The sequence below is a fragment of the Podarcis cretensis genome (assembly GCF_951804945.1).
Source record: "Podarcis cretensis genome assembly, chromosome: 4".
NCBI classification, from domain to species: Eukaryota; Metazoa; Chordata; class Lepidosauria; order Squamata; family Lacertidae; genus Podarcis; species Podarcis cretensis.
In genome coordinates, this window is record NC_137173.1 from 23,447,675 (window position 1) to 23,471,635 (window position 23,961).

Consider the following 23,961-nt stretch of genomic DNA (forward strand, 5'->3'; position numbering starts at 1 on the left):
GAAAGAGGCAAAATAAGTGTTGAGCAGTTCCGCCTTCTCTCTGTCACCCAAGAGCATTTCTTCATCTTTTCCACAGTGAGCACCTATTTCCTTGTTCTTCCTCTTGCTTCAAACATAACTGAAAAAAACCTTCATTATTATTTTTGAACTCTCTTGCAAGCCTGACTGAGCTCATTCTGAGCTTTAGCCTACCTGACCTTCTCCCTCCAAGTGTTCACTACTCATTTATACTCTTCCTTTGTGATCTGCCCTTTCTTCCATTTCTTATGCATGCTCCCTTTCAACATCAGCTAAACTGAATGCTCCTCACCAGTTTCTTTAAATGCCCCCCACTTTTCTTCCTTGATGGAATTATACCTTTCCATTTCTTTGGTATAATGAATCCCCAAGGAGTGGTCATTTCCTCCTCATTGACCAGTTCTTCCCTGTTGGTTATGATCAGGTCCAAGATAGTCGATTGCCTTGTTGCTTCTTCCACCTTCTGGAAAATGAAATTGTCAGCGAACTGTTATCTGAAGAAGTGTGCATGCACACGAAAGCTCATACCAAGAACTAACTTAGTTGGTCTTTAAGGTGCTACTGGAAGGAATTTTTTTATTTTGTTCTCAACCAGGTTTGAGTTCCAACAGATACCAGGGTTGTTGAAGTCTCCCACAACTATCATACCTCTCCTCCAAAAGTCTAGTTTTGTCCCTATCTTTCTCTCTGCTGAATTCAACAAGGGCAACACTGAGACTAACAGAGCCTCCAAGTGTCCCATTTTCCAGGGATGTGCCTGATTTGGAGAAGCCATCCCGGTTTCTGATTTGATCCCAGAATGTCCCACTTTTCTTTAGGATGTCCCTGTTTTCATTGGAAAAACGCTGAGAGTATGGAGTTATCCGACCCCCGAGCCTTCTGAAGGCAATCCTGTATAGGGAAGGGTTTTTTGTTTTTTTAATGTTTAATGTTTTTATGTATGTTGGAAGCTGCTCAGAGTGGCTGGGGCAACCCAGTAAGAAGTGTGGGTATAAATAGTAAAATTATCATTATAGAATGGGACATCCCTATTTTCATCAGAGAAATGTTGGAGGATATGGACTAAGGGGGGGGGGAATCATAGAACTGTAGAGTGGGAAGGGTCATCTAGTCCAACCCCTGCAATGCAGGAATCTTTTGCCCAACGTGAGGCTTGAACCCACCACCCTGAGATCAAAAGAGTCTCATGCTCTAATGCTACCTGGATTGGCTGTAAATTAAAAGGCAGGCAGGCAGGCAGGTTGCTTGGGCCTGGTTGAGGGCAGACTGAAGTTGGTGGGACAGGTGCCCCATTCACTCTAATGGAGCGGCCTCCATTATACTGCTCTGTATTATAAATAGGATTTCTCTTATTTCTGAAGGAGCATTAAGGCTTGCTTGTGGTGATGGTTTAGGCAAAGGTGGGCATTATAAACTGGGCTTCACTTATGGCCTTGTTTGGCTGAGGTGCTTGTGGACGAGGCAGGGATGGCAGTATAAATATAAACCACCCTAAACCCTGGCACTTTTCTTTTCTAGCCTTGAGCATAGCTGTCAACTTTCCCCTTTTTCTTGCGAGAGATGCTATTCGTAATAAGGGAATTTCCCTTAAAAAAGGGGGAAACGTTGACAGCTATGCCCTTGAGGCATTGTGTTTCTAGGACCCGCCTTATTTTTACGCGTGCGAGTTGTTTCAAATGTCGCGTTTTCATGCCCTGGGACCTTAAAAGAGTGAAGGGTAATAAATAATAACGGGGTGGGGGAGGGACGCGCGCGGGAAACTTCTGAACGGTCGCGTAGCTTCGTTTGGCTCAATCGGTTATGGATTTGGGAGGAGGGAGAACGCGGTTTATTATATTTTTATTTTTATTTTAACCATGTGAAGGGAGTGTGAGGGGGGGGTGCAGCAAAATAAGGTGCTATGGGAACAGTGAGGAGGAGGAGGAGACCCGGGAGAGCGTCGCCTGAGGGGGAGCCAGGCCTCTTTCCCGAGCGCCTCAGCCCCTCCGCCTGAGGGAGAAGAAACAAAAGCCGGCGAGGCGGCGACGACGACGAGGCACAGGGGGAGCGGCGGGAAGCGGAGCCCAGTCAGAGGCTCCTGGCTGCGTGACGTCACCGCCCGGGCTGGCTATAGGCTGGCCGCTGAGCTCTCCGAAGCGGCGGCGGCGGCTCTGCCCGCTTCATTCAGCGCTTTCCGCAGCCTGTGTGCACTCGGGGGGCTCCCTCGCCAGCGACACACAGACCGGGCACAACTCCCCGCAGCGGAGGCCCAGGTAAGGGAAGGGGGCGACGTCTCTTTTTCGCCGGGCTTCGCTTCCCGGCGGAACTCCCCCCACCCCACCGCTGCCTCTCGTCAGCCTTTTCCCCCCTCAGGGTTTCCCCTCGCGAAACAGCCTGCGGGGTTGGCTTTGGTCGGGGGGGGGGCCGTGGGTTGGGTTGGGGGGCAGCCCCAGAAGGTGCACGAGGAGGGAGGAGGGTCCGCACAAGTCCAAACTTTGCCAGCCTCTGGAACTTGGTCAGGCTATTGGGGGGGGGGGGAGGGAAAACACACGCCTACCAAGCTGCTGAGTAATTTGAGAAAATGAGGTTGCCAATGCAGTTTATGGACTATGTATATTTTGGTCTAGCTATATAGATTAAAATTTTATATCTATCTCTAGATACCCATATATCTATATGTGTGCATATCACTAGACAGATATGTATCGCTATGTGATTCTCCCTGTTTTCCGAGATTTGGGAGGCAGCAGGGACCCGCTAGGATGCGGTCCTCAATTTCCAGGGCGCTCTCTTGCGTGTTTAAATCGCTCCATCGACAACCCACCCTACCTCAGTCATTGTTCTAGATGCCGCCCGCTGAAGTGTGTTTAGTTTTGGGGGATGGGGGAGACCTCTGCAGCTGGAAATATTAATTTGAGATAGCGGTGGTTAAGGGGGGGAAATAATGGAAGATGAGAGGGGAGTATCATAATGGTTTTCTTTTAAGCCGCGGAAGACACATTTAATTATTATTTTTTCCTTTTTTCCTTTTGCAGACTGGATCTTCCTTTCCTCCTTAGCGAAGGAGAAAAAAAGAGGGAGGGAGCGTGAAGGACTGTGTGAAGGCAAGGCATTTCCCCGAAACATTGCCAGCATCCCAGCTCGAGCATCTGCAGCGAGAGAGGACGAGAGAGGATCCTCGTCTTTACGAAAAGCCTCCTCAATGAGTGCCAAGCTCTCCAAGGAGTTGAGGCTCTCCCTGCCACCCTGCCTCTTGAATAGGACATCTGGCTCTTCAAATGCCAGTACCACCTGCATCGTGCAAATGGGGCAGCTCTTCCAGTCTTTCTCTTCCACTTTTGTTTTAATTGTTCTGATCGCCCTCATCTTCTGCCTGATCCTCCTCTCCCTCATTACTTTCCATGTCCACAAGCGGAAGATGAAGAAACGGAAAATGCAAAAGGCTCAGGAGGAATACGAACGGGACCACTGCAGCAGCACCAGCGCTGAGGCAGGTGGTTCGTGTGAAATACCTCAAGGAAGAGAAACATCCAGGCTGGGAAGAACCACCCAGGATTCTAATATCCAGTGTACTTCTGCTCCAGAACCACAGAAAACACATCCTGAAAGATCATGTTTGGACACAGATACTCCAGGGCTTTTGCACACAGTGGTATTGTCTTGATTTTCTTTCCTTTTTATTTTCTGTGGGGACCTCACCAAAAGACACTGTTTGGTGTTTGTACATATTTGAGTGGTTATCATTATAATCTTGAAGAAGATGAAGAAAAATTATTATTATTATTACTACTACTACTACTACTACTACTACTATTATTAATAAGGAAAGAAGCAACCAGAAATCAAACGCATGACAAATTTCTTTGCGTTTCTCATTGACTTTTTGCAAAGGGAAGGATGCATCTTTATTTCTTTATTTTCCTTTCAGAGAAGACAAGAAAAAGCTGCACAGTGCTACCAAATATAAAGTAATCTGCCCTGAAAGAAAAGGTGCAGACAGTACAATTGTGATGTACATATATAAATGATCTAGATTATATATAACAGCATATCTCTATTTCCCTACCCTTCTTTGTTGGAGATTATCCTTAAGTGTCATGGTATTTAAAGGACTGTATCACCGGCCAAGAATGAAAAAGGGAGGGAGAGATAACGGGGGCGGGGGGGGGGGGGCGACAGAAAGGGAGAGACTACTTCTAAACATGCTTTTGGACTTTTGTCTCAGTGGCACTGGCAAGGTGAGGGGACTGTTCTGTTGACCAATTTGCAATGAAGCATGAAAGATCTGACCTTTTCGTAAGGTTTCTTGTGTCAATAACAGTTCTCCCCTCCTCTTTTCCAACACCATCACTCTCTTTTAAGAGATTGGCATAAAAAAATAAAACCACCTGCCCCTGGTTAAGCATAAGCAAATAAAAAATGACCCTCCATCAACTGATGCTGATCTCCTTTTTAATTTTTTTAATTCCTCTCGCTTTCTCTCTGCAGTATTATATACCCTGTGCCCTGCAAAGCTGCGTATGCCAAACAGACTAGCTATGCTTCTATACCTATATCTATTATCTATGGGAGGGACTGGGGTTGTTACTCCACAGGAATGTTTTGGGTTGTATCTTTCTCTGTTTATCTCTTTAGGCATTTTCAATTGTAACAACCTTTTTCTTATATTAAATCTGGAATAAGATACCTTTTGTGGTGACCAAAACCAAGGTGACTGCAGTAATTTATTTTTATCCTTGAATCTTTGAAAAAGTTTCCACATTGCTAGTGTTGTAGGAAGTCTTATTTCAGATGACCCTCAGGGTCCCTCCTAACTCTACAGTTCTTTGAGTCTGTGTTGAGATTCCTGCATTGCAGGAGATTGGACTAGATGACCTTCAGGGTTCCCTGCATCTCTGTGATTCTGTGATTTTATGCTACATTCTAAGCACCATTCTTTACCGCGTTATTCTTAACTTACAGTTTACCCTTCCGAAAATTCAGTTTTGCATTGGTATAACATGGAGATGTCTTCTACTGTTCTTACTGAGATATAGTTTTGGCATCTTCCTATCCAGAATACTGTATGGTGACAACATACCACTTATTCCCTCACAGTTGCTCTTCTCTTGTGAATCCAGACCCCCAAAGGGGGTGTGACAAAAATGTCATTATTAAAACATAATATTTTAGAAGGGGGTGGTGTCCTTTCCAAAGACAAATGATCACAAATTACTTGAGGAAAGTGTGTGGCTGTATGTTGTTAATACTGATAACAAAGGGCACTAAGTTAAACATTGTTAAGTTCCATTAATTTCTATGGGTGAGAGTAAAGTATGTGCCTTCAACTGCCATCCTACATTCATTTACTTGGTAATAAGTTCCATTGAATAAAGTAGGAGTTGCTTTCAAGTAAATTTTCATAGCACGGTGCTTTAAGTCTCCTCTAGAAGTTAAACTTCAATCCTCTACCTACTTACCTGGGAATAAGGTCTTTGAATGAGACTTACTTTTGAATAGGCATGCATAGCATTGCAATGTTACTAAGGAACAAGTGTAATGGACAGAGTTAATGTGCCCAGGACTGTGATGTTATTAGGGCTTAAATGTGCTCAACTTTGCCGAAATGGTGCCCAAAGGTGTGTGGGATTGTTGTTTTGCAATTATTATCTCATTTCTTTCAATCAAATGAAATAGTACTTACAAGAAACACAGTAGATTTGGTTTATAATTACTTTAAATCAGCATCATCACCATCAGACATTATTTGCTGCCAGCAAGTGCCATGAGTCAGTCTTGTATATAAGCCCACAAAATGTACCAGCCTGCAAAGAAACAAAACAGTAGCGCACTGGGGGTTGGCAGATAAGATATTGTAAGCTGTGTTTCTATGCTGGGCACGGAAGATGTGGCTTCCATCCTCTAGTAGCCTGCTTGGTTTTTTATGTTGGGCACAGAGGAGGAACAAAGCACACTACATTGCTCAGTGGCCTGCATGGAATTTCTGGTAATCTATGGCTACCAGGCCAGTACTTAAATACAAGGCTGCTTTAGGTGAGTTGTCTAAATTCCTAAAATCTCTACTGCACCATGTCTGAGGGTGCAGAATCTCTTGGGTTTGTGTTAATTAATAACAATACAATGGAGAAAAATTAAATGGAAGAGGACATCAGCTAGATATACTTTACACCCAGCCAGCCTTTAATTTTTAATATTCTATCTTCTGTCCTCTGCACATTCTCTCCTCTTTCCCTCAGTGCTGGTGGAAAGCATAGTTCTCTTAAAACAAGACATGCCACTTAGATAACTTGATTAAATTAACAGACTAGAAGATTGGCCATGGAGTGGGGGAGCTTTAGAAGATGGGCAGTCAAACACATATTTCCAACACATTTGTGTTGCACTGCCACTGTGGCATCAAAATGCAACAAATTTGGCTTATTGATATTTTTTCCATCTTTCCTCCTACTCTTGGCTAATTAGATGAGAAATTGCTGCTGGGCTAGAATCTATGTTTCCATTCCTTTTAGACAAGTACTCTATCACTCTAGCCAGAGGAGACTACTCCAAAAGCTCGGGATGGTTTATCATGCCAAATATACCGTAGCACTGGCAATTAGGTTTAAGCAATGCAGTTATGTAAAACTGGCACCTAACTCCTTAGTTGGGCAGATATGATGATATGATTATCTTTCCTCTGTAATGTATGATGTGGAATACACTTGCAGTGTAAAGTGGTACACTGCAGGAACAGGATTTTCACCTTAGTGAGTACTAGGCCCCAGTTCCATTGAAACCAGTATAACAATCTAGCCATGAAAAATTAAGAATAAAAATTCCCATTATTTTCTAGGGGACTTGGGCTTTGTTGTTACAAAGAGTAGTTCAGGTAGTAACTCTGTGCTTGGACTGCAGACTGCAAGTGGTGTCTCATATGACAGAATGCTCTTCCATGCAAACAAAAGGAAGTAAGTCCTTACACATAGAAAGCTAGATGCCAGGGAAAGTGTTCCAGCCTCACCTTTGCCCTGACATCTTGTTTTTCCTGCAATTTAATTAAATTGTAGGAGCATCCAAGCATGTGAGTCCTGATTATCATTCTGAAGTTGTACAGCCTAGACACAGGTTCACCACATCAGTGAGAACTAGGCTTAGGACACCACTAACTTTAGTTGGACTGAAATCTCTCTGTGTGTGCGTGTGTGTGCAGGCAAGCCTTTTAATGTAGATAATATTAGACAGAATCCAATCAAAGATAAGGAAGGTCTGTTGGTTTTATTTGGAGAGATTTAAGCATGGACCCATTGAAAGCAATGAGACTTAACTTTGAGTGGATTGTTGCTTCTACCATTTTGTGCTTTTGGCTTTGAACAAATTATTGCTATCTATGAACAAATTATTATGATTCATACTATCCAAGTAGTGTGAAGTTTACAGGTCACTCCAATGCATTTCAGAATGACAGTTCTGCTTGAGTGTCTGAAATCAATCGCCTTCTTTTCTCTCATAAGCACTCAGTGCATGCAGTAATTCCCCAGAGGTGCACTGCCTTTCAAAACTTACTGCAGTTATAAAATTGTACTATTTGTGGGGAAAGGTAAAAAGAGGCACCAAAGCACAGAAATAGCTCTGTATTTGCAGGTGCAAATAATAATGACATCTGTTCATTTGCAAAAAAATAATTGTTAAACATATATATATATTTCTGTCTGCATCAAAATGTAGTTTGTGGCCAAATTTTTCCGCATGGCTATATTTTGCAAGAAGTGAGATACATCCTTTAACTTAAAAAGAGTTTGCTTAGAACAAGGTTTGATTAAAACAGCAGCAATGCAGAATTTATATTTTTTAAAAAAAACACAAATTGCCAAATACTAGAAATGTAAGGTACTATAATAAATTACTGTAAATGTAAATAAAATAAAAAAATTCCTTCCAGTAGCACCTTAAAGACCAACTAAGTTAGTTCTTGGTATGAGCTTTCGTGTGCATGCACACTTCTTCAGATACAAGTGTGCATGCACACGAAAGCTCATACCAAGAACTAACTTAGTTGGTCTTTAAGGTGCTACTGGAAGGAATTTTTTTATTTTGTTTTGACTATGGCAGACCAACACGGCTACCTATCTGTAACTGTAAATGTAAATGTTCAGCTTACAAAAATGGTTCCAAATAACTTTAAAGTACTGCCTCTTTAGGGGTTTGCATAAACCGTTTTTGGGAAAGCAGAGCAAGATGTGTAGGTTTTCTTTTAATTTCTTATGGAACAATGTGTCATCTGAAGAGTAGCTGGGATGTTTTTTCCAAAGGGACTCGAGGCACAGAGATTCTGTCAAACCAATTGCTTCAAAGCCCTACAGCTACAACTAAACTTTTCCACTTATCATTCAGTATTAATAAGCTGGATGCTTCTCTCTCGGAATCAGAAGAGCAAGGGAAATGGCTTATATTAACTGTTGGTGGGAGAGGGAGGAAATCTGTCCTTCTATGCATGTTTACTCAGAAGTAGGTCCTGTTGTGTTTAATTGGGGGGGGGGGTAGTCCCAGGTAAGGCTGCAATCCTAACCCTACTTATCTGAGAGTAAGCCCCATTGCATTAATAGAACGTACGTCTGAGTAGACGTGGTAAGGCTTGCACTGTAAATCTGTTTAGGATTGTGGCACATGGCTGAAATCTTTTGCACATCTACTTGAGAGCAGACTATTTACCGTAATTCAATAGGACTTTCATTTCAGTGTACATACAGAGAAACAGGCTGTAAAGCTATGAACAGATGAGAGCAATCCTATGCAAATGTACTTGGGAGTAACTCCTAGTGTGAACTTGGTAGTATTTACTTTGGGAATGTTGTCATAGCCTGTGATACATAGACTTTTGGGGTCTTACTGTGGTCTCTTGCATTGTAAGTTTGTTTGCAGTTCTTCATGTTATACTCCAGGAAGGCCAAAGCGAGCTTCTGGAAATGTGAACACATTTTCATTTGATACTTACGGATAGTGACTATGATGAGTAAGATATACTCCTGTGCCATGTTTTAGAAATATTTGAAATTTCTATTTTTTAAAGTGTGTGAAAGGGTCTACTTGTGTGCCCAGAGCTCAATCTACAGGGTGTTAGGGGTGGACTGTTCCCCTTAAATTTTGAGACAACACCTTTAACTCCTGTTTTTAGAAGGCTATAGACCAGAACAAATGGAAGGAAGTCAAATAATAGGCCTTTTGATTTCATTATGGCTACGTCTGCATTTTCCTCCATAATTTAAATACTGTGTTTAGTCCTTTAAAAAGAATGAGGTTGGGGGACTCAACAAAGCTTCCCTTTGGAGTGAAATTTGCTAAAACTGGACCCTCCTGCAATCGACTGATGGGGGAGAAATTCGATTCATACTTTCTGAAACATCAGGAGAACAAAAACAGCCATCCTTCAGATTTTGTACTCATCCAAATTTTGTGATGCAGTTCTCCAACAAAGCAGTGTTTAGAGAAATACATACATTAGGGGGAATTTTGCATTAAAGTGAATGTATTTGTGAAAATAACACAATTAGGGGAAATTGCTTGCTTATGAAAATGTGTTTATTCGGATGAATTTTCAGGAAAATGCTGAAGAATTTTGTATCTTTAAGAATTAGAACATGAGAAACTGCCCTCTGTCTAAGTCCATTTCACTATTCCATAGACATCAATGGCAGAAGAGGAGTGGCTACAATAAGGAAATGGACCTCTCTCCCTGCCTGCAGGGAGGTTTTTGTTCCATTTCCACCTTCCATTTATGCTTGTAGAACCGGCAAGCACATCAACTGAGCCAGCTCGCTAGCCATGTCTTTTTGCCATGCCAGCTGCCTGGCAACATCCTTATTTTTATTTTCTTTTTTGCAGTACCAGGCAGGTAGCAAAAAGCAGGAAGATAATGACATTTCTGGGAGGCCACCATCTGTGACTTGGTGGATTACATTCATCAATGGTGAAACAGTTGTTGTGTTACATAGTTATACAAAGCTATGGATTCTGGGTCACGGATGGGGCCATGGAAGCAGGAAGGCATACTGGAGCTAAACAAGGACATATTAGCTTAGGATGTATTGGTTTAAAAGCTTATAATAATGCAGTTACAGATAGGTAGCCGTGTTGGTCTGCCATAGTCAAAACAAAATAAAAAAATTCCTTCCAGTAGCACCTTAAAGACCAACTAAGTTAGTTCTTGGTATGAGCTTTCGTGTGCATGCACACTTCTTCAGATACAATAATACTTCTTCAGATATAATAATGCAGTATCTGCCACTAGGTTAGTAGACATCTGTGGTTTCCAGTCATGTGGTGAAGAGTTGTTGTCTGTAAGCAGCTTAGCATTCCCAGTGGGCTGTGCAGGGTTGATTAATATGGGGTGGATTTAACTGAGTGGTTAGGGGCCTACAAAAGGACTTTGCTGTGTATGACTGCCAGTCCCATGTTGAAAGATTTACAGCAAAGATAGAGAACTTGGATTTGAAGTTGTTGCGACTACCAGCTCTCATCAGCCTGGCCAGCATGCCCAATGATGGATTCCTCACCCTGGCTCTAGTATGCCAGGGAGAAATGTTCTAACCCAGAGTGGTCTGTGCTGTGCTATTTTGTACTTTCAGGAGCATTTTGCTAGATCTTATTTCCACATATGAGAGCACTGAAAAGCACTCCCCATGTCTAAAGTGAATTTTCTCACTTTAGGACTCTACCACCTTCTCCTTCTGCTGCATGTAGTGTTCAGGCATAAAGCAGCTACAGTTTTGCTCCTCGTTTTCTGAACCCTCAGCTGACCTGGATTCAGTTCCCAGGTTTTATTTTCAGTAAAACGAAAATAATTGTGACCTACCTCCGAGGGCACAGAGAATGCGAGATAATTGCTACAATGCGTCGTGCTGTGTATATATACTATTAACTGCATATTTCCACTTTCAGAATTTAACAAAGCTATAATTTCTCAGGATGCAGTTACTGAGGCTCAGCTACTTAAAGACCTGAGACGTTTTCTGCGTCAACCCACCTTTTCTTTTTGGGGGGGGTGGGTAATCAGTATATATACTTGCCGACTTTAGGTTTAGCTTCATGAATCTGATGTAGGGAGCTTTGGGCTACAAAAGATTGTGCGTCAATAAATGTGTAAGTTATTCAGCTGCTACAGAGCTCTTTGTTGCTACTACCATTCTGCAATTCATCTTTAAGGCTAGATGGGTACCATTTGACCCAGTTTGTAGATGGAGGATGATAATATTTATCAAAAGGAAGAGGTGGCTACAATGCACTGGTTATCAAAAACATTGCTGCAGTGATGTGGTGGTGACCATTCACTTAAATAGCTTTTTTAAAAAAGAGAGCAGGCATTTGTTTTATTTCTTTATTTTCTCCTCCGAGGAGATTTGGGTGGTTTGCATGGTTCCCCCTGTTCTATCCTCACAATTTTATTTATTTATGGCATTTATTCCTAGCAGGCTCTCATAGCAGCTTTAAAAAAAATCAGTACTCAGATAAGCCTTCCCCACTGGCTCACAGTCTAAAAAGATACGACACATAAGGAAAAAGGAAGGGCAGAGAGGAGGGGAAAGCAAGCACAAGGTCTTCAAGTTGTTAGGACCTGCATGAGAGGTATGTTAGACTAAGAGAGACTGATCCAATGTGTTTCTTCTGCCTAAGTCCAGCTGTCTAACCACACTGGTTCTCAGCCCTGGATAGAGGGCTGAGTATGACTGACCTCTTTGCTTTTTAAAGGGAGTTTCCCCACTGGAATAGAGTAGAATCTAGCTGGCTGGCAGTTCATGTTTTCAGCCAGTCTGCCATGCTCTTCTCTGGGATACTATAAGCTGCAAGTACTCCATTACCTCTGCACCCTCATTTTCATTTTCTTTTTAACTGACACACAACATTCTTTAGCTCCTGGGCAAGCTCAGTCCCTGGTCTGGTGTGTGTACAAACCCTTTTAGGTTTGTTTGTTTGTTTGTTTGTTTGTTTGTTTTAAATGTGTACTTCTGCAAATGGCTGGGCTTTCTCAAGCACCTTCCTTTAGTTTCTCAGTGGCCACATTCCCGCTCCATTTATATTGGCACTCGCCACCCAAGTTCACTATGTGTAGCCAGTTCTACCATTAGACAGAATGAAGCATCTGCCGTAGGCACCTGATTTTGGCTGTCGCTAAAGGGAAAAGCAAATTGTTAGCTATTAAATTTGTTATTCTTGTACTTAAGCCACCAGAAAGGGCAAGAGGTGTGCGTGGAGTTTTCTGCCAAAATATTCCAAATGTCCTTGGATACAATGCACTTTGACTTGGGGAGGGAGAGCCATTTGCTGTTCTGCCTCAGGCCGCAAAATGTATTGGGCCAGTCCTGGCTATTAGAGGGAGTAATGGGGTTTTGGTTAGGCCGTGTTCAGTGGACCAATTTCCACAAATCTACCATGGCTGGCACCAACATGGGGAAATGATTTCTGCCAACTGAAGTAGAAAACCCTGTCTGACACATTATACTTTTCTTATTAAGAATACTTCATTTCAGGCACACTGACAGCCCAGTGTGTGGAAGCATGCTCTGTAACTGTCAGAGAAGTCCCTATGGATTAAGGAGGAGGGGGCACTGGAAGTTTGTCATCCCTGATCACTGGACTGAGAAATACATTTGCCTCTGCTTTATTTTGGGTGTGTTTTTTTAAGTCTGATAATCCCCCGCCATGAGAATCTTAAGTACCACAAACGCAGTTCTGCAAACAAGAATTTCAGCCTGAGTGGCTTTAGTATTGTGGGGCAGAGGGGGAGGTGGGTGAAGATAATCTTTAGTTATAGAACTAGGGCGGAAATCAAAACAGAAAGCAATACATGAGAGCATCTGGAAGAAGATGTGAGGTTTTACTGTTAGAGTATGTTGCAATTATATTGTTCAGTCTCCTGCAGGCAATTGTGATCAAAATTGATGGACAGCAGTCCACTTCTCTGCCTCTTCCGTCAATTCCATAGAACCCAAATTTTGTTGATCTATTGTTTGTTTCTTGCATTAATTAGGAGTATTAGGTTTTTTTGCACTCAGTATCTCACTGGTCTGCCATTAAGGCCTTCAGTGTAGCTCCCCAAACATATTAACACAGCAGTGATGAAATTGAATGCAAGTACAAATCCATTTTAAGAATACAGATATCAAAACCAAAAACAACCGTAAAAGCAGAAGCAATTTTAAGCTGTCACATTTTCATGCTGCTACAATTAAAAATTGCCACAAGATGTATCAGGCAACCTTGCTTGGTTAGACCATGCCCTGCAAGCGTAAGAATCCTTGTGGATCTTCTTGCCAAACAGCAGAAGGAAAGAACAGGGGAACTTTTCTCTGTCTCTCTCACTCGGAGGAGCACTGAAGAGGGGCTACCCATGGCCAAGTGCAGCAGCTGTTTTAACTCATCATATATCAAACCTGCTTTTGCAGGTGTGCATCCATGGATCTGGCAATGGTGTGGACAGAAAGCTGGAGCCTTGAATGCTACTCATGTGTAGCAGTGTCTTGCATTCATAGAGAGACAATCTGTTACTTCCCGGAATGGGCTTTGTCTCCTTTTACACCTGAGTGTTGGCCATAATTTCCATGCTCCGCTTTGTGAAATATAGAAGCATAGGAGGGCACAAGGAGAAGGGGGCGACAGAGGACGAGATGGTTGGATAGTGTTTTCGAGGTTACCAGCATGAGTCTGACCAAGCTGCGGGGGGCAGTGGAGGACAGGAGTGCCTGGCGTTCTCTGGTCCATGGGGTCACGAAGAGTCGGACACGACTAAACGACTAAACAACAACAACAAAAATGATCATGTAGGCATAGGCATGATTCGTTTTGGTATATTTGCAAAAGTTTGTAACAGCCTTGTACAGAGCATATTTTTTAATTGTGAGTTCAAATACTTTTGGAGCTACATTTAGCGGACTTAACTGATGTGCAGTCCAATTCTGTGCATGTTTACTCAGATGTACTATCTACAACAGGCTTTAATGGTAGTGGTAGACCTGTTAACCAGAATGGCAGCATCAGCCTGCTGGATAACTTAATTTTCTAGGCACACTGCGTAACATTCCTCCTGCCCACATTCCTCAGGCATATTTGCATACGTCAGAATGCAAATCTTCCTTTTATATATGATTGCTAGTTTCAATTCAGCCTTCGTTTCACTTGCAGTGAACATTTACAATGATTGAATGAGCTGTTTTGTAGCTGATATGGAATTATGGTGTTGCGACTGGCCCATTTTTCTAAGAAACATATGCTCACAAGGGGGAGGGGAATGAGTACCATTGGCAATATGTGGCAGCGAGCACTGCTAGCAATGTCAAAACTGAGGCGGGCTGGATCAGCCTTCATGCTGGTAGATGCAGCTCACAATTAAGACCAGTGGATGGAAAAGCTCAGAGGACCCAGAAGTGCTGCATTCATCCTTCATGAATATGAACAAGAAGAAAATCAGACTGCCAAATTCAATTGTAAGTCAGTGATGCTCGACTGAATTCTATACAGCTGTTGCAGCTTATCAGATATTAAACATTGTTCCTGCAAATATATATTGCATTGCTACAAATGTAGGAGTTATCAGAGAGTTTGGAATTATTTTAGTTACAATCCCATCAGCTCTAGAAAAAGAAATAGTTGGTAAGCCCTACTGGATTTTTCTTTCTGGAGGAGTATGTATGTATGTATGTATGTGAGGGAGAGATCCCAAAAGAAAGAGCCAGTGAGATTTCTCAGCACAAGACGAGCAAATAGCTTGACAAGACTACGGTGCAGTTCTTCAGTGGGGTTAATAATAAGATCTACAAAATATTTCTTATACATCCCACATTTATATTACCATAGTATGTATTTACGGGTCCAGGGTTTACCACACAAGGTTGCAACAGCTGTATTTATTTGTTTGGTGGATGTGAAGCTTGTTTTTTCAACGGGATCTCTCAAAGTGGCTCACAATATTAATAAATGAATACATTAAAGGCTGTTCCCTTAAAATAAAGGTAGCCCAGCTGGAGCAAAATCAGTCTCATCTTCACTGGCCATCCCCTTCTGTTCCTTCCCCACGACATGCTGTGATGTCCGACCCTAAAGATGGGAGAGCATGCCTAGGCTGGGCAGGAGGCTGGTGCTATTCTTCCTTCCACTTTTTCCTTCATTAAATTTAGTTGAACACCACCGACTTACCCTTGAAATATTATTATTATTAAATGTAATACTGCCTAGTGCCATAACAGGCTTCTAAGCGGCTTACAATGAATGAAAACCATCTCAAGGAAACATTAAAAATAAACACCCTGTTATAAACGTACACCACAGAAGAATCCAATTAAAGCAACACAGCAATTAAAACATGAGGCTCTGGTCAAGAGGTCACAGGAGTCCCTGTGTAAGTAGGTGCCTCTTCAAAAGTCAGCAGAATGCCAATACAGATGGGGCTTCATATTTAAGCTCCACAACAGCAGTGGCACCTGTGAAAAAGCCTCCCTCCAGATTACTACAAGCCAATAATCGCCAGTCTGTGGCAAGATTAACCAGGTTTCATTTCTTCCTGGACAATGGAGGGAAAGTTGGTCTTTTCAGAAACCTGATTTAGGGCTTTATATGTAAGTACCAAGACCTATGGATATGTAACAGTGGGATTTGACGGAGAAAAGCAAGCTGTCTTGGGTTCTGTCAAATCCCACTTTCACATACCCGTAGAATGAAGCCTAATGGTTTAGGCATACGAGTAGGAAATGTCCCTTTGAGTCAGGCACAAATGCACACAAAAGCATGCCTTCCACCATGAGTGATAGACTCAAGAGCTCCCTGCATGGCTATTCTACCTGGACTGACAGTAATGGCAGAAGTGAGGTAAAGCTTTACACAGTGATCCTGAGATTCCCAAGTGATACAGGATTTGCATTTATTCCCACAAATCCAAATGATCCGGTTGGTATCCTTGGAGGAAAGAGCGGCCATGAATTTAATTCCAGCTCATCTATAAACTAAATGGGACTCCCTAGTATTAACCTTAGTACTTCAAATGCAGGAATGTTGTTCTGGTCACCACCCTCTAGCTCAGGAAAGCAAAACCTGTGGTCCTTCAGATGTTGCTAGACTATAAACCCAATCACCTCTGACCATTGACCCTGCTGGCTGTGGCAGATGAGAAGTGAAGCCCAACAACAGCTGGAGAAAATCAGCATACCCAGGCCTGCTTTAGTCCTTTAGGCCAGAGAAAACCTAGAGCAGGCATCCCCAAACTTGGCCCTCCAGCGGTTTTGGCACTACAACTCCCATCATCCCTAGCTAACAGGACCAGTGGTCAGGGATGATGGGAGTTGTAGTCCCAAAACAGTTGGAGGGCCGAGTTTAGGAATGCCTGACCTAGAGAATACAAGAGAGAAACATCATGGGACATAGCAAGGGATCAATGTCTTTACAGTCCTTAAAGTACTCATTTAAATAGCTAGACATAAGTAGTAATTTAGATTTAACAGAAGAACATGATACAGAAATGACTGTATTAAAACAAGCAGGTTTTTGTTGTTGGAACACAAAGAAACATGTCAAGAACAGGTAATTGGAATGAAAAAGGAATCACGTGCTAATCTTCTATACTTGGACTTATCTTTATCCAGAAATCATTAGGTTGGCACATAAATATTTAGTTTATAAAGTTTTACCAATGCATTAAACTGCACCAGGCTCCAGAATGTGAAGTTTCAGAACCCTGGACAAGTCCAGGTCTGTATGGCACTTCACAGTTCAATCCCACGTGTTTAATCAGAAATAAGTCCCACCATGTTCAGTAGGGTTTCTCCCAGGAAAGTGAAAACAGAATTTCACTGTCCCACAAAAAATAATAACAATAGCAGCCAACCTGCCGCTCATTCAAGGCTTGTGCTCTTCACTCTATTTTTACCAGGTGATTTCCAGCAGTGACCTCATAAACTGTGGTGTTTCAGTCAATTCCTTTTGGTCGCAGATTGGATTCCAGCTGCTGAGAAGCCTTGTGATTTTGAAGGGCAGGTGTGTAAATAATGGCATCTTAAAGAAAAGTGCTATGGTCCTGCTCCCACTGATCAGCTCTGTAGATTTTAGCAAGTTACTTTGCTTTTGTGCTTCAGGCTTATGCTCTACAAAGCAAAGAAACAGAGTGCTCTCACCTACTGAGTATCTGGAAGCTTCATTAGGTAAGGGCTATTTTCTGGTGCCTTAAGCACATGTTATCTATTTTTTCTGCTATTGATCCTGAAACTCCAACATAATTAGATTACTAAATAAATATTCACTATATAAGAAATGATTAAAATAGGCGCCTCAGTACCTTAAAAAGACGGCTTTTACATTAAAACAAAATCTATTACCAAAATCTGCTCCTTTCTGTATGTATGAAATTTAAGCTTGTATTCCAGTAGGATATAAATGGTCCGTCACTCCCTGTTGTTGACTCTGACACTCTCCATTTGGAGAGTGGATCTTCTCTAAGCTCGATCATTTCAGCAGTCTCAGGTGCTATTGTCAGCCATTCTGGGGGTATAGAATGATGAGAGTCTTCATACCAAACATCTTCCTTGAAGCGATTCTGCCAAAGACCTTTGCTGTGGCAGCAAAATCTTAACAGCCAACCGCCAAGTCAGAAGAGATGAATAGGAGATCAAAACAGCCCAATACAAGCCTTTCAAATCCAATCTTTGCAAGGCCCTCAGAATCCAATCTTTAAGTTAAAGTAAAATATGCCTTATGAAGGGAATTCAAAGGAGCTAATGTTTATTTTAGTGTCCTGCGCTGACATTATGTATTCTTTCTGTAGCTTCAAACAGAGCACTTATCTTTGGAGTGTGAGAGAGCTCAGAAGCCAAAAGGTGCAATAATAGTCAAGGTCAGGGCTGCTGTGTTCTCCATATATTTTTCATGAACAGAAATAATATCTATATTTTCTTTTGGCCCTTTTTTTTGGTGATGTGTAAGTGGGCACCAGCCAAAGTTGCAATATTTCTTGCAATTCCCAGGTTTGGGTTACTGAAACTAGAAAGAACAATGTGTTTGTGAATGACTGTGACTTTGGAACTATAACAGTGGTGGGAATGTTTTGTTTATTTGGAAAGCAGGCAAATGACTCAATCAGTAATATGCTCTTTGCTACTTTTATGGCCAGCAAAGACACCTACAGATTACTCTTGTCACCCAGGGATGATTTTAGCCATGTGAAATGACCTTTAATGTTAGGTGCAGCTGAGAAAAGAGGGAGAGAAGACAAAGCCATCTCAAATGTCTTCAGAGTTTGAATCTTTATACACAGTTCCAAATTAATCCAAAAGAACAAGCATGCAGGCTGAGATTTAGGGACTCTGCCCAAGCAACGAACAATAATATTGGGTTAAATAAATCCATAAAATTAAGGATGTCCCTAAAATCAATGGAAACTTGAGAAGTGTGTGGATTTAAGCAGTCACACAGAATGCTGAGTGCTGGCAGCAGTCAGAAAATCATTGCGTAGAAGTTGCCAAACCAAGAGCAGAGTCAACTGTACCATTAGGCAGGGTGAAGATGTCTCCCTCAGGCAGAAGGCTTTGAGAAACAATAATAGGGCAGCCAATTCTGAATTTAGGCTGCAATCCTATAGCTACTCCCAGACAAGTCCTATCAAACCCAGTACAGTGGTACCTTGGGTTAAGTACTTAATTCGTTCCGGAGGTCCGTTCTTAACCTGAAACTGTTCTTAACCTGAAGCACCACTTTAGCTAATTGGGTCTCCTGCTGATGCCGCGCTACCGGAGCATGATTTCTGTTCTCATCCTGAAGCAAAGTTCTTAACCCAAGGTACTATTTCTGAGTTAGCGGAGTCTGTATCCTGAAGCGTATGTAACCTGAAGTGTATGTAACCCGAGGTACCACTGTATACTTTACTTCGCAGTAGGACTGGTCCGCAGCATCCATTTAAAGTTCAGCCAACAAACATTTACATCACATGACACACACACCCCCAAAAAATCCTGTGTTAAGGATATTGGGAACTGAAGCTCCGTGAGAGGGAAAACACAATTCCCAGGATTCTTCAGGTGAAATCATATGATTTAAATGTGCATTGGATGTGCTTTAAAGGGAGGGTGAAAATCACTTTATTTGTGTGCCACTTTTCTGCCAAAGCGGTTCATAGCCAAGGCTTTACAAGAAACAATCTACCACTATCCATGCTATTAACTAATTTAACACTTATCTATGTGAAGGGCATCTCAGTGTGCTTAAGTTATTCACATTGTTTTGCCTTGCCCAGAGTTCACCTTCCTCACCATCTCCCCTCTGCTCACGACCTGAGTATTGCCAGGAGTCTGGCAATCTCCTTTCTTGGCTCCAGGCGGGCCAGTTTTACACTGCTGATTTAAGAGGGGTTGTTCTAAATTTAGTAACAACATTTGCAGGAAAAAAAGAAGAATAAATCTGCAAAGATACCAAGATATTAAGATTCTTCAGCAGATTCCTACCCCCCAACCCCCCCCTCTTTTATGAAAAGAACATGGCTCTCGCAAGCACCTTAACCAGAACACTTGGAAGATAATGAAAGCCCTGCCATTGGCTTTAATGAGGCTTGGATGAGGCCCAAGTGCTTACCAAGCACATCACAAAGCCTTGGCGGCATGCCAGTCATGCTTTTGACTGTTCCTTTGAGTGCATCAACTTAATACATTTATTGTCTTTATATTTAAAAGTGTCTTTTCCAGAGAACGCTCTAAGGGCACAGAATTAATCATGTCAATGACCGTACATGAATCATGGCTGCCATTTTGTTGCAGCTATTTTAAGGGTATCGCACTAAATGGCACAGTGTTGTCGGTGAGAGGGAAAGGACGGATGAGAGCGCCTCAACCGGAAAAAGGGAACTATTATAACCCAATGCATCTAGGCAAGAGCAAAACAAGGGCAGCAACAACACTCTCCTAGCCCAGACCACGTTTGCATTATACGTTTAAAGTTTTATTATAAGACTTTTAATGTTCATGGCTTCCCCCCAAGAACTGTGGTTTGTTAAGAGTGCTATGTGTAGTTAAGAGACCCCCTGTTTACCTCAAACAGCTATAATTCTTGGAGTGGTTTAACTATCAATCCCTCTTCAAAGAGAAATCTCTGGGAACTGCAGCTGTGTGAGGGGAATAGGACTCTGTTAACAACACTTTACACACTGCACCCTCCAGGATTATTTGGGGGAAGCCATGATGATTTAAAGTGGTATCCCAGTGCATTAAATGTATGTTGCAGGTGCAGACACAGTACTGAGTTTCCAACAGTAGCAACTGATGTGATAGGGCAGGGCCATGAATTTGCCCTCCTGATGCCGCCATCCAGGTTCTGCCCCCACCCCACTGGCTGCTACTGGCCCCCAATTTCAATGGTCTCTGAAATGTGCTAAGCTGTGGCACCTATATTGCTCCTTCCTTGCTTGCTTGCTTTCTTTTCTAAGAGTCTAATTCAAACTTGCAAGATCACATAGAAGAGGCCCTGGAGAAGGAGGGAAGAACTGATGGTTATCTCATTCTCTCTCACACCTTCCCCCCAACTCACAAAGCACCTAGCCTTCAAAGCGACTTGAGATGGCAAGAAGTTGGCTTCAGAGTTTGTAACTCTGCCTCTGGGTGGAATTAAAGCACACAGTGATGGAAATTGCAAGCCCTCTAGCCACAGTTCAGTCCAGTCCCTTCTGCTTAGGGAAGACCACCTCACCAGAGGTGGATTTAGGGCAGCGTAACTGGTTCCCCACACAGGGGCCACGGTGACACCTTCCCATATCCTTCCCACTGGGCTTTGGGAAGGAGGTGGGAGGGCTCTGTCAGGGTCCTAGAATCCTCCTCTTTCCTTCCCAAAGCCAAGTTAACATCTGCCCAGCTTGGGGAAGGAGGCAGAAGGATTCTAGGATCCTGCCAGAGCCTTGCGCCTCCCTTACCTGGCTTTGGGAAGGCACAGCGAGGGTTGTCCTCCCTCAAATGTTGGCCTCACACAGAGCACTGTATTACCAAAGTCCACCGCTGACCTCACATCAAAATTGTACCTCATACTTGTCATATTAAACCATAGTTTGCCCAAACAAGGCTTGGTGGTTACAGCTCAGCTACTACAGTGTCCTAATGGCAGCTAAATTGTTTCATAGATCTCATTACCACTAACAAACTGAGGGTCATCCTCAGGGGGAAATAATTTCTTTGCCTCACCACTGTTGTATCAACAAATGGTTTTCTTCTGTAATCAACTTTCTGTGCAGTCTGGGCCTATCTCCTAGATGTGTGTGTCATATTTTGGCTCAGCCCCTGGAGGCCTTCATGATGAATACACACACACACACACACACACAAACACAAACACACACACACACACACACTTTGCTGCTGTGATAGCCCATATAAAATTAGATCTGGCCAAGCTTAATTTCCAAAAAGGAAAGAGCAAAAAATCATTGACATTATTCATCTTTTGTCACCTGTTCTTTCCCTGGCTGCATCTATATGCTACATCTCTTGTTCCTCATAAAAACCCGGCATAAAATATTTGCTCATTTCCCACCCCAAGGTTCACAGTGTTCAGAAGAAGGATTTGGCCACAATCCAGAACACTGAGCCTTTACACGCACAGTCACTTTCCCATTATCACCCACGATGCCTACGTACATATCTTAAGCTGAACTAGGGCCTCAATGAATTTCGATGCTTCTTGGATCGGATCTCTCATTACCAGCAAAGGAACCTTAGGGGTCAATAAGATTTATTTATGAGCTGTTTGCACCACCTTGCCAAGGAATGGTCAGGATGATGAATGAATAAAGTCACGAGAAAGAATCACGCAAAGCAGTTAAAAACAACAATCAATATAAACAATAGAATAAAGGAACAGGAACAAGACTTGCAGCTCACATACAAGTGCAACAGTTGGCTATTGGCCCTATGCCTTGTGTATGCTGTCCTCCACTCTCCTGCTCTGATCCACTCACTCAGTTCCTTGTTTAGGCAAACAAAACCAGCCTGAGTCTAGTTTGGGGCTAACTACGGTTTGCACAAACCATAGCTTTGCCTGATTTGCAAACCATAGCTTTGCCTGATTTTCTTTTTCCTTAAACCAGGAAGGGAGAGGAGGAAGCGTACACATGCAAGAGCAAAGCCCATTCACAACAACCCAACCATAGTTTGACATTTATTTATTTATTTATTTATTTATTTATTTATTTATTTATTTGTTTGTTTGTTTGTTTGTTCCCTTCCCTTCGCCCTAAGGTCCCAGGGCAGGTTGCAACATTACATTAACACATAACATTAAAAACAGTTTAAAAGAAATTGCAACCATAGGGATAGGTTGGGTCCTAAAACTATACACCGCAAGTGTTAAAAGCCAAAGGTACATCTGAGGCATCCTCCAGAAGTTGTGTAATGAAGGTACCAGATCCACAATATGTCTGAACCAGCCAGCAGCGGCCAGTGATGTGCTGCATAGCAATAGAGGAGATCATCAGGGTTTGGAGACTGTAGTGGAGGGTAGGGCACTATCATGAATGCAAGTGCCTACTTCCTGGGTGCATAATAGTTTCTAACTGCTGACATTAGAAGGGATAATTCTGCACTTGGAAAACATGCACTTACCTGCAAACGCAGCTCCCTGACACTGGAAGGCAAGGTTGGGAATTGCCTGCCCTGCCTTCTGGTGTTATGCAGTGGCTGCCAGCAGTTTAACCCAGTGGACCACCTTCACGGACCACTGCTGAATTTGGCTCGTAGTCCTGGTAAAGAGTCTCCTAGTCAGCAACACAGGATCAACCCAGACCTTTGGCCATTTGCCTAAAAGGAATGGCTTTTTAGATGAACTGCCATGCTACTGGCAAGCTTCCTGAGGAAGTTAGCTCTGCAACCAAGGTGCCACCAGTGAAAAGGCCCCACTCCAAATACCTACTAAAGAAACCTCCCAGGAAGAAGGTGTTTTTAAAAAAAATATTTGGGAAGCTTCATATGGAGTATAAATATATCTGAAGAAATTTATCCTTGAGTTTGCTTCCATTTCCTTCTCAAAATCTGGGGAGAAAGAAAAAGGTGACAGAAGCTGCTATGGCAATGGCTTCCCTCCTCAAGGAGCCGTGCCAAGAAAAGAAGTCTCTTCCTTATTCAACACCCAACTTTGCAATGCATCTCTTCATACATGACATGGAGCATTGCCTGAAGACATACTGTAGCTCAGTTGGTTAGATAATGCCAGAGCTGGAGGTTCGATCCCCATATTGGACGGCTGCATATTTCTGCAATGCAGAGGGTTGGACTAAATGATCCACAGGGTCCCTTCCAACTCTACAGTTCTATGATTCTTTATAGGCTGAGGCCAGGCCTATGGGACTGGTCTCTTAGAATGATCCCAAAGAAATTGCAACTGGGAAGAGACATATGGAGGACATGTGGCTTTTCATTTCTCGTTATTTTGATTGCTTCTCTCTCTAACCTGTGTACGTGTGACTGAACAGTTTTTCAGTAAGGACTTTCCTGCCCCCCTCGCAGTGCGTTACATAATAAAGAAACGAAATAATCAACATGCCAGACCCTTTTCCAAGGAGTGCAATGCATTGAGACATCTTTACAGACTAACTACCACGACAGCCCTTCAAATTGCTTATTGGAGCCCTTAGGCAGTTAGAACATTAACAGGGAAATACCATGATCCGCTGTCCAATTAAACTGATGGGTTCTAATTCAGATTATTATTATTTAGAATCTTCATTTTTGGATCTTGGGTTACTAATTAGGATGATGCATACTCAAAGTTCTCAGTGTGCCTCCCCCCCCATTAACTCACTCCCCCTTTCCATCCCCACCTCATTTTCTCTGGGTAACAAGTGTTGCAGAACAATAACTCCAATCCCTGAATGATTATGAGGAGATTCTTCTCTCGTGCAGCAAGACCAGGAGATTTATGGTGGTCTGCCACGCAGATTATGGTGCAGCCTGACCGCTGAATATTTAATCTGAGTCATAAACAAGT

The 23,961-nt window shown here is 42.6% G+C and overlaps 1 protein-coding gene and 1 long non-coding RNA gene across 2 annotated transcripts in view; both read left to right on the forward strand.

Moving 5' to 3' along the window:
- Positions 1-23,961, forward strand: part of LOC307215160 — a 150,813-nt gene that overhangs the window by 70,164 nt on the left and 56,688 nt on the right. The window lies entirely within an intron of this gene.
- On the forward strand, positions 1,910-4,702 carry LOC307215420 (uncharacterized protein C11orf87 homolog). The gene is made up of 2 exons (XM_079974626.1): positions 1,910-2,270; positions 3,033-4,702. Exon 2 carries the CDS (start codon positions 3,200-3,202, stop codon positions 3,659-3,661), a length of 462 nt encoding a protein of 153 aa, XP_079830752.1. The 5' UTR covers positions 1,910-2,270; positions 3,033-3,199; the 3' UTR covers positions 3,662-4,702.